This window comes from Aspergillus pseudodeflectus (genome assembly GCF_044049435.1).
Source record: "Aspergillus pseudodeflectus strain CBS 756.74 chromosome Unknown BJX68scaffold_113, whole genome shotgun sequence".
NCBI lineage: Eukaryota > Fungi > Ascomycota > Eurotiomycetes > Eurotiales > Aspergillaceae > Aspergillus > Aspergillus pseudodeflectus.
Window position 1 is genome coordinate 46874 of NW_027263889.1, and position 10230 is coordinate 57103.

General features: G+C 50.3%; 4 protein-coding genes and 1 non-coding gene across 5 annotated transcripts; 2 read left to right on the plus strand and 3 right to left on the minus strand.

Annotated features, from left to right (window-relative positions):
* Positions 1–2204: 2204 nt before the first annotated feature.
* On the minus strand, positions 2205–4187 carry BJX68DRAFT_35992 (WD domain protein). Its single transcript, XM_071049026.1, has 2 exons — positions 3882–4187; positions 2205–3825 (listed from the first exon to the last, which is right to left on the minus strand). The coding sequence occupies exons 1-2, from the start codon at positions 4043–4045 to the stop codon at positions 2379–2381; spliced, it is 1611 nt and encodes a 536-aa protein (XP_070892135.1). The 5' UTR covers positions 4046–4187; the 3' UTR covers positions 2205–2378.
* Positions 4188–4205: 18 nt separating this feature from the next.
* Positions 4206–6616, plus strand: BJX68DRAFT_250594 (SAE2 C-terminal domain-containing protein). Its single transcript, XM_071042276.1, has one exon. The coding sequence runs from the start codon at positions 4296–4298 to the stop codon at positions 6402–6404; it is 2109 nt and encodes a 702-aa protein (XP_070892136.1). The 5' UTR covers positions 4206–4295; the 3' UTR covers positions 6405–6616.
* A 163-nt stretch (positions 6617–6779) lies between these two features.
* BJX68DRAFT_250598 (peroxisomal membrane protein PEX16) lies at positions 6780–8348 on the plus strand. Its single transcript, XM_071042277.1, has 4 exons — positions 6780–7034; positions 7088–7123; positions 7176–8016; positions 8072–8348. Exons 1-4 carry the CDS (start codon positions 6881–6883, stop codon positions 8193–8195), a joined length of 1155 nt encoding a protein of 384 aa, XP_070892137.1. The 5' UTR covers positions 6780–6880; the 3' UTR covers positions 8196–8348.
* On the minus strand, positions 8332–9348 carry BJX68DRAFT_273472 (ribonuclease H2 catalytic subunit RNH201; the record flags this gene model as incomplete). Its single annotated transcript, XM_071047473.1, has 1 exon — positions 8332–9348. The coding sequence occupies one exon, from the start codon at positions 9346–9348 to the stop codon at positions 8332–8334; it is 1017 nt and encodes a 338-aa protein (XP_070892138.1).
* A 314-nt stretch (positions 9349–9662) lies between these two features.
* Positions 9663–9734, minus strand: BJX68DRAFT_t161. Its single transcript has one exon. It is a non-coding gene; the product is annotated as a tRNA-Cys (tRNA).
* Between the last annotated feature and the right edge of the window lie 496 nt (positions 9735–10230).

Below are 10230 nucleotides of genomic sequence, written 5' to 3' on the forward strand. Positions count from 1 at the left end.
CAGTCACGAGCCTAGACAAGATTGTAAGAATCCATGTGCCGGTAATAAGCAGAGACGGATGAAGGCTGTATTCACCTGATGTGTGGCTTCGCCGCCTGTTTTTCAAGAAAATTGTCAGCTAGGGTGATTTTTTTTTCCAGCGGAGCGATTCGAAGGCAGAACAGTAGCACACAAATTGACATCAAGACAGGGCCAGCAGGGATGGAGCAATTATTGGAGATAAGAAGAAGCCAAGAAAATAAAACTCTCTTTGGTCTCTTTCTTTATTCTCTCGATAGCTCGAATCTCAACACAAAATGTGCAACACATGCAAGGTAACAGATCGGCTGCCAATTGGCATGTCGCCCGGGCAAAGATTTTAAAACTCACAGTTGAAGCATCCACGACCTCCAGCTTGGAAACTCATTTTGGCAGAGAAAGGTGAGTTGGAATGGAAGAGAGAGGTGTTGTTCTGGTGAAAGTGGCTTTTCGTTGGAGGGGCGAAAATTTAAGCAGAAATTTAGTGATTTGCGGGAACTGGAAGAATATTGATTGCAGATAAACGCAGATCCGCTCTTCAGTGCGGGGGGGGAAGAGCCTTAAGCGTCGCTCGTTCCTGACTTCCAAGGTCTTCAGTAATTCCTCGTTTGCAAGGAGCTAACAAACCTCTGGACTGATGGATACTAGCATTTGCTTTCTTTCAGTCTTTTCTCGCTCTGCATCCTTCCTTCCCTTCTTCTTCGTCTTCAACCCGCGCGCGGGACTCGGAGGCTAAACTGCCCGTTTGCCTCCTGTCGTCAACGCTGACTGCTCACTCTCGGATGGATGCCATGTGTCTCAAAGTCACCCTGAGACATATGACAGAAAATCTGTGATGCTCTGGGTGAGTCTTGGGTGATACCATTGCACTGCGTCTCTCGCCTTTTCTTCGCTTCCCCACATCCTTGGGTGACTGAAAAGAGCAATTCGCACAGAGGAATCGGCTGTAGTGGACGAAAACTGCTGTTCTCCTTTGAGAAAGATTTAGTGAACATTGATATATTGTAGATCAGTCGACAGGTCTGCGGAAGCACTCAACGCTGGAGGGAAACACCTCGAAGAGGATTGCAATGCCTCTCAATCATGGTCCCGGAAGGGCAGGAAGAGATTGAGGGGTAAGTAAGCTTAATATTACTTTTCAAGGGGATGATGATCCTAATATCTACCCTCCAAGGTCCCCTGGTTTCGATGCCGTCTTTTGGTACCTTGGTGGTCACCATCACAGACTAAATAGCGCCCAGATGAACCATAAAGTATACTACCGAGCGATCCAACCACCCAATGGATTCCATTGTCTCGGCTAGTTGAAGGTATTCCCAGACAACAAAAGTTAGCATATCCATCTGAAACGATTAGGATATCTGGTAGTAGTTCTACTTTATCTTAAGTCCGACGGTCCAAATATGTGCGTGAAGCCCTCTTGACGCTGGCGGGTATTCCGAAGTAGATAGGAACATTAGTACCTACTAGGGTAGTATGGCTCACAACCCTTTACATATATGCAAAGAAGGACTTGAAGGACTCCTTTGTGCTCGCCGAGGATTTTGCATCAAGTAAGCTTTCTCATATAGTTGTTGGACTGTTGAAGCGTACCAAATGTAAAGCATTAGGTCAACCCATACGGGGTACGCGTATGACTCCTCCAACACGGGCACTCTCCGAGGCTGTACCCCATTTGCCTGGAAGCCACTTTGGAAAGTTGTATATCTAGCAAAGACAGTTTGGCGTGCTGTATCATAGCCCTTTATGAAGCCATGCTCGTTTATACAGTGAATGCCTAAGCGCATCGTTGGCCCCACTAATTCTTTGTACGGACGAAAACAGCCAAGATCTAAGGCTGGAGAGATTGGTATGAATATCGTAATTTGTAAATTAGATATCATAGTTTCGCTTTGAACCAGATTCTGAATGGAGGCGTGAGATGATCTGTCAGGACCGTCCAGAGGAAAGCAGTTGGTTTTCCCCGAGTAGCATACAAGCAGTTGTAGCAGGAGTGAAGCAGTGAAGTAGTTTTCTCAACGTCCGTCATTCGGCCATTCATAGTCATATTGGTCCTCTAATTGCCCAGTAAGCTCGTGGGAGGGTTTACAGGCTCTTCTTGTGACTGCCATACCTGCGATGGCCTGGGAAATCTCCACGCATGTTCGGTGGTATGATCCGCTGCATGTGGTTGCAGATTTATGGAGCGCAGAGCACAGAACATTGAGGACCTTTGCTGCTCGACGATTGACAGGAGCTATGCGTCGCGTAAAGCTTGTATCGCGGGTTGAAGTAACCCTTCTTGCTCCAACAAGGTCTGTTTCGATCTGAGGCCATGCGTCCATATCATATCTTTCCCGTAAGATTCGGTGCTCTCCAACCTAGGTGAAATCATAAAACTCGAGAAGTTGTGTTCCGCGATTCCTTTCGCGAAGTATGAGTAATCGCTCATCGTCGAATCCAATGCACCCTCGTCGACCTTCAGATAGTAAATCAGGGTCTGCATCGGATGGATGCCTTTGCCTATCGGTCTCTACCTTAATGCTATTTTCGCCTTGGGACGTTTTATGGGTACCAAACGACGATATCAGAGTTTCGAGCTCCCATATCCGTACCTCATCTCCATGTGAGCTAACGGAAACAGCTTTTCCTCGGTCGCTAACCTCTACTGCCGAAACAGATGATGTATGGCCCCAAAGTCGCCGCCCTCCCTTTACAAACAGATTGCCCGAGTTCGAAACAACGAGATACACGGTCAAGGTGTTATCAGCGTGCGATGTAAGAAGATATGGATGAGAGTATGAAACGGACGTTGGCGGCTCCTGATGTAGTATTGCAGGATTCAATGGTGTTGCATGCGAATGGGTGGTGGGCCGAGAAGGAGATGAAGACCGCCCATTCTTCGTACTCGGGAAATGTACTTTCACAACACCATACTGCGTGTCCACTGTGGTTGTGAGTCGGGAACTCAGTTGCTGGCCAGTTGTATCAAAGCGCAATTCTTGAATGCCCAAAGACCAGCCACAACCAAGGTGATAAAAGCTGTAGACAATAGACGCGATGATATCTGATCCTGCAAGGCGTATAGAGACCGACATTGGTGACAACATATTGTCGGCTTTTAAGGACGCGATAAGGTGCGCTGAATCATCTGATCGGCTAGATAATGGATATAGTGGTAATCGATATAGTGATAGCACCATAAGCTCCGAAACAATAATGAGGTATGGATATGATGAGGCTATCGCGATTACCGCGCCTTGGGCAGATTTCTTGAGAGAGAGGCGCCAGCTCAAACGTGATCTCGTCGTATCGAGCTTGAAAATATCGATTCTTCCATCATCGAACCCTACCACGACCTCGACACAGTTCGCCTCATGGCCGGCGGTTGCGGTCAATGCGGTTGGTGCTGATGAATGCAAATTGGAGAAATAAATTTCTGCTTTGCAGATTTCTGGCTTCTCCGTCGACCATGCCCGAAGTCCTTTCTGTGAATCTGCCGTGAATACAAAACCAGCATTTAGTGTGGCTAGCATCGGTGACCTAGGCGGCTGGGGGATCTCAACTTGGGTCACTCGACATATGCCTTTTGACCAGTTGTGCTTGAGATGATACTGTCGCTTCCAATTTGTAATCCGCCCGCTCCGATCTAGATGGCCATGATCCAGCCATGTCGACACTCGAGGAGAGTATTCAGTTTTCGATAGTGGAAAGGAGGTCCGTCGACTAATCGCTAATCGGCGAGCGCGGGGTCGTACCCATTTCGAGAAATATTGTCGCTTCCAGAGCTCCGAGTCACCGGCAAGGGCATGAAACCGACGAGATAGTCTGATCCCAAATGTCAGTCGAATTCACTCTTGAGAATGTTACGCTGGCGCCCGTACCGTTGGCAGGTTATTAAGGAGGGTATAGGTAGAAATGACAGGATATGGAGCAGGACTTCGTTGCTCAGGGTGGAAAGACGGTCAGGAGTTCCAGCTTCAATCGTGTGCGGCCGCTTTGCCGGACCAGACCTCGACAACTCATCATCGTTGCGCCTTTTTGGCATCTTGTAGCATCCATCGCAAGCGTGATTGGGAGCTTCAAACCATCATCGCCGCAGAAGATGCGACCGAGCGCTTATCTAAGTGCAATAACGGTAAGTTACTAAGTTAACCAGGGCGAGACTGATCTCCCCGCTGCTATCCTTGTCCGGTGAGACGTCATTCGCCAGCTCCACATCGGACGCGCTCTCTCTGTACGGAGTACACAACGCGAGAATTTCACGATTCTACCATCCTCTTCATTTTTCAGTTCATATGGATGCTCTAAAGCAACTTCATACGTCTATTTCCGGCACATTTGAGAAATGCTTCAATGATACCTACAAGAAGCTCAATGCAGAGCTCGCCGCGTACGACGCGCGCGTACACGATGCGGAAGAGAGAGCAAAAGCTGCAGATGAAGCTCGCCGCGAGTTGAGATTTGAAACGAAAGTTCTGAGAGAAGAATTGTCTTTACTGCGAGGAAAAACGCGTACAACTGGCTTCGATTCGACCGGCAATGGACCTACAACGAGGTCGCTTGAACTAGACGAGATATTCGAACCAAGTCTCGTTCTGGGCGACATCGACGCTTCCAATTTCAGCGCTGAGAGATTCAAAACAATCAGCGACAGATATTTGCAGCTGTATGGACAAGCTGGAATGTTTTTGGAGGCCTCGCTGGCTCTCAGGGCACAGGTGAAAAGCCACAAAAGAAAGCTGGAGCGCCTGCAAAGCTTCTTTGCCCGTTCAGAGTTTACCCTCACCTTCGGCGATCAAGTCGTCAAGTTTCAACGTGTCGAGCAAAAGCCAGCAGAGACGACAACGCTGCTCGAGGTAGCCGACCCTAATGCGAACACAGAGGCGCCAACTAAAAAGCCAGTCCTTCCCACTGCATCCGATGGAGGCAGCATTATCGAGGATGAACAAGAACAAGGAGGCGAGAGACAGAACCTCATGGGGGATTTGCGGCAGGACCCTATACACTCAGACGCTTCAACTGTCGAATTGCCACCTGTTCCCCTTGCGCCTCGGAGTACTCAAAAATCTGGAACGTTAAAGCGGAGGTATTCGGGGGACCAACCAGCTCTCAAACATGGCTCGTCTCCCAGGAGTGCAAACAAAGGTGGCCTGGGACATCCCATCATTGTCAAAAGCGAAACCATGTCCTCCAGCCCTGTCATGACTTATCCTTCGCATACATCGCACACAGGGCCGACAGGGACGCAAGACTTAGACGATATCGGCGATACTGTTGTTACCCCGACAAAAAGAATTCGATGTCGTGAAGAGCCAAGCTTTCGATCATTGAGCGCTGAGTCTCAACCTCCTAACATCAAAACATCGTCGGCTCCGTTCCTCACGCAGCATAGTCGGATGAATGGGAGAAATGGGTCAGGGGTACTTCAACCGGTCGACGGCAACCTACGAACCCCAAGCGGTCTCTATCAGACACTAAACAAGGGGCGGAAAATGGAACCCGGCAGCATGAAGAGGTTATCAGCGCTAACAGAAGACGGTGATGAAAATTGCCCCTTGGCATTCGCCAGGAAAGCAGGAACCAGAACACCAGAAAACAGCCCGTACTTTCAAATCCGGTCAACTGGCAACCGATTAACCAATCTGCTTGATCAACCGTCGCCGTCGAGCAGAAGTCTACAGCCCAAGCCGGCTGCCGACAAACCTACTCGAAAGCGCACGCGCTCCCCCGAGAAAGGTAGCTCTGCGGCTAACCGTAGCGAATCAGATACTACATCTGCAACCACACCAGCTACCTCGGAACAATCACGAACCAATTCAAAACTGAGCGTGCGTCAGCCTCGCAGCGCAAGTCCAATAAAAATAGCGCCCGAGGATGAGCCCTACAGAGCTCGACCGCTCAATCGACTTGCTCTTGATCATTTCAAAATAAATCCAGATCGCAACCAGGGGCTGGATTTTGCCTATGACGAAGTGGTTCGGAAAAGGGACGAACGCAAATGTATGGGTGGCTGCACCCGTCCAGGTTGCTGTGGAGATAAGTTCCGTGCCATGGCGCGGTTTGGCATTTCCACAGTCGCATCTGGGAGACAAATCAGCGACGAGGAGATTCTAGAAGAGTTCTTAGGCGAAGGCGAACACACCATCGGGGATCTTAGCACGGAACAACGTCGAGACCTGTTGGAGCAAGCCAAGACCAAGTTCTTTTCTGATCGTTTCGGACGACATAGGCATCAGCATCACCGCTCAGGCACGCCCCCGGGCTTCTGGCGCACCGATATGCCTGGTACGCAGGAATTGGAGGAGGACCGTGAGCAGGCGCATAGATTAGAGAGGGAAAAGGTAGAGGAGCGGTACAGAGAAGCAATGCGCTTAGGTGGTCGATGGATGTTTGCGGACGAGTGAGTCGCATACTACAAGCGAGATCATTGTAGATATTAGATCATTTCAGTTGCTATATACAGCACGGCGCCGATATTTGGCAGCTATAATAAATGTTCTTCGCATGAGGCGAGTGCGAAGGAGATGTATACTTCGGTATAGTTTTGGATCAGTGCAGATCTGGCTTGGCCTCGGTAAACGAGATGGTCGTACAAAGTCTGTCTCGAAGATATTGCATCTTCTGGTTAGGACTGTCGTCCAAGTTCTGAACTCAAGGGCTTGTGGAAGTCGGGGTACCGGGGTACCTTGTCTCAAACCTCGGCATCGCTCCTTGGCAGACGTGGGACACGTGCTGTCGCTGTCATCTCCAGATCACGCCTCCTACACGACTCCTGGACCATCTAAACTCACCTCTCCATCCGATACAGCCCCTTCAGCACACACATTCTCTACCAAATCATATTCTTTGTTTATGCTGATGCCGTCCCGTACCCTCTGGTATGGAAGCAGCTCACAAACCTAGACTGCCGGTTCCGGCTGTCCTTCTCCAGCCGTCCAAGTGGCTACCACTGTACGAGGACTTTGTGACAAAAAATGCAAGCTCAATAGGGCAGGTCGAATCTGCGCTGAGATCGCTCACGTATATAATTCCAGGTATGTCGACTTACGGAAACCGGGGCGCATCACTAACGCTTGTCTGTCAACAGGACGGTACCGCGACTCCGAGATACCTTCAGAATGCGGTATGTCAACATGTCCAAAACTGCGTACGGCACTTCTAAACTGTAGTTACAGTTCATTCGGGAGTACAGTTGCTATCGTTATATCATGATTCGCTCATTTCCAAGGTCATCTCCAATCTACCGCCAACCATCCGTCGACAAACACCCAGCCCCCACACCCGGTACACCAAATATTGGACCTCACAATCTCCGCTGTATCAAAAAGTCGCCCTCACTCTGCAAACCGTCCAATACACCGAGCTGTTGTGGGAGATGATTGCGCGGCGCCGTGGCGAAAAGGTCCGCTGGCGCGTCGTCGTCTTTATTGAAGTCGTTAAGGCGATATGCCGCCTATTCCTCCTACGACTCACAAACTCGCGGCCGCTCGTCAGCCCTCCACTACCCGAGCGTGAAGTAGACCCTAGATCGCTAGAAGAAGATGATGGCAGTGATTGGAACGGGATGCAGACTCCTGTCAGCGAACGGTCATCGACCGATCTCAGCTGGACAATGCCTCGCACGGGGCTGTCGCTCCCGTCCCTGCCAGATGCGAACGATGTTTCAAATTATCTTATATCCAAGGTTCTCACGGCCGATGACATCAAACCGCCCAAGGCGCTTTTACACCGGGTGACCGGTCAGGGTCAGTTGGCGGAGGTACTACATATCCTACGACCGGTTGTCTATGCGCTTGCTCTACAGAGGTGGAGTGGCGACAAGCGAAGCTGGAGGCCTTGGTTAATCGGTTTCGGCATGGAGTACGGTTGCCGGCAGCTGTCCAAGGCTGACTTTCGCGAAAGGGTCGCTGGCGGCCTCCGCGGACTGACCGGCCTTGAACGGGAAGAGCTGAAGAAGCGGGGTTGGTCGATGGGGTGGTGGCTGATGCGATCAGCTTTTTATGAGAACATTACCAAGTGCGTTCGACCTCTTTACCAAAACTCACGGGAGGCTGGGTGCTAACTTTCGCAGGTCCACGCTTAAGGGACTGACAGGAAAGATGAAGGGCAAGCCACTTCTTGACCTCGTCGGTAGCATCATCGAAGACTACGAATATCTTTGGGACAACTACTACTTCCCCACAGCAACACTCTAACCAGCGCACTGGATTTGAAGATGGACTACTGTTTCTTATATACTTAACAGATACCCGATATTTAATTGCGTTCAACTTTTCTTTGGCATTGCATTAGAATTGGTAGATGACGGGTATCATAGCATCATAAGTAGATTCATAGAACCTCTGCGGTTTTCTTCCCAAACCACTCTCGGAGCTCTTGATCACCTCCCTTGGAGGTACTCCCCGACGACAGCAAGAAATCCATAAGTTGCGTGTCACCGTCTTCAGTAGGCCATTCAACCCTCTCCCCACCCTTGGTCTCCAGCATCTCCTTCGCCGTGCCCCAGCTAAACCTACACTCATTCCCCCACCCAAACACCGGGTCCATATTGCACCTCAACCAATTCACACACTTTGAATCAGAGGGATACCCACTACCCCATCCCGCACCCTTGTCCTCCTCAAGCGCCTCGTAACAAACCTCCAAGGCAACATCCCTCGTGACTTTTGCAACCACACTCGCTGCACTGACACATGGAAACAACGAATCCGCCTTCTTCTCCACCGTAATCTTCAACGACGGAAACACCGCCTCCAGCCTCTTCTGGTAACTCGCCGGATTTCCGACGGTATCAATATAGACCTCGCGCACATCGATCTTCCTCTCCTCCACGATGCCCCGTATAAGCTCAATTGTGGCATCCATCGCCTGCGCATTGAGGTTATACACGCCGCCCACGCTCGTAGCAGGCCTCATCATCCCCGACGAGATATCCCGCGCCGAGAGCACCTTGGCCGCGAACCCGCAAGATTCATGTAGCGATGACCCCTTTGTGATGATGTGCTGCATGAGCCTCGCACGGTTGACAGCTGTGAGCACTTTGCTGTCGTCGAAGCGGTACTTCTTCGCGAGGAGGAGTTCGTGCTCGTCGGAGGGGACGTAAAAGGCGCTGTAGACCATGGGGCCGAGCACGGGGCCGCGGCCGGCCTCGTCGATGCCCAGTACGAAATAGTCGTCGCGATTGACTGGTGGGGATGTGATAATTGGTGGCGGTGGTGAGAAGTAGGCGTAGGATTCGCCCGCGAGGAGCTTTGTTCTGTCAACGGTGGGGAGGGGGAGCGTGGATGGTTCATTGAGGATATCTGTTTCTGTTTCGGGGATTGGCGTTGTTGGTGTGTCTTCTTCCATTTTGGTATCTAGTTCATTTTGTTGTGACATGACTGGAGCGGCGTTGTTAGTGATGAACGAATGTGAGGTTCAAATCTAAAGTAAAAGTTCCAACGGTCTGGGGAGACGCGTCTCGCCGCGAAGCGCGTCCCTTGCACTTATGCCCGATCCGGAAGGAACATTCTGGCTGGCACACGGAAGGAACGACCTCAGGACAAGGAGCCAATCATCGGGAAGCCAAAGTATAGAGCCTCTTTTGCGGGCCGGCAAAAAGAGAACAGCATGAGGATACAGCTCTATGCTGCTTGTAGTGGAGTTAGAAAAGCAAAAAAAGAAGCGCTGAATGCGGATCGAACGCATGACCTACCGGACTGCAGCCGGTTGCTCTACCACTGAGCTACCAACGCTGGTTGTTGAAGATCGCTGCCGGAAGTGCGCTTATAGCTCTAACTCCCCCATAATGGCTCTTCAAGAGTTTTAGGTAAGAATGCAATATGGCGTTAGATGACTAGAATATGACGTAGAGTTCTCCAATACTTTGTAGCTCTGAGGGCCATTAGTCAGTTGGGCAATATCTTATAGCATCATGGTGTGAGTACTAACCGACCCCTACGGTAACCTTCGGTGGTCGCGCCTTAGCGCGACCCCGCCAGCCATCCGGTCAGGTCAGCCATCCGGTCAACTTTTTGAATAATCCAACCATTTACCTTCATCGCGTAATTATTCAACAACAACATGGTCAAATTTAATCCGGAGACTGAAAATCGAATCGAGCAGGCCATCTGCGCGTTGAAAACCCAGAAAAAACCTAATATCTCGAAAACTGCACGAGAATTTAATGTTCCTCGCACAACGCTTCAATCTCGTTGGCAGGGCCGACTATCGCTAAAGAATCGAGCACCA

Excerpts from the sequence above, each read along its gene's own strand:
- BJX68DRAFT_35992 (XM_071049026.1), bottom strand. The coding sequence starts at position 4,045 with ATGCCAAAAAGGCGCAACGATGATGAGTTGTCGAGGTCTGGTCCGGCA. Across the intron at positions 3,826-3,881 it reads TCCTTAATAACCTGCCAACG|ACTATCTCGTCGGTTTCATG; the intron begins GTACGGGCGCCA and ends ATTTGGGATCAG.
- BJX68DRAFT_250594 (XM_071042276.1), top strand. The coding sequence starts at position 4,296 with ATGGATGCTCTAAAGCAACTTCATACGTCTATTTCCGGCACATTTGAG.
- BJX68DRAFT_250598 (XM_071042277.1), top strand. The coding sequence starts at position 6,881 with ATGGAAGCAGCTCACAAACCTAGACTGCCGGTTCCGGCTGTCCTTCTC. Across the intron at positions 7,124-7,175 it reads CGAGATACCTTCAGAATGCG|TTCATTCGGGAGTACAGTTG; the intron begins GTATGTCAACAT and ends CTGTAGTTACAG. Across the intron at positions 8,017-8,071 it reads TTTTATGAGAACATTACCAA|GTCCACGCTTAAGGGACTGA; the intron begins GTGCGTTCGACC and ends TAACTTTCGCAG.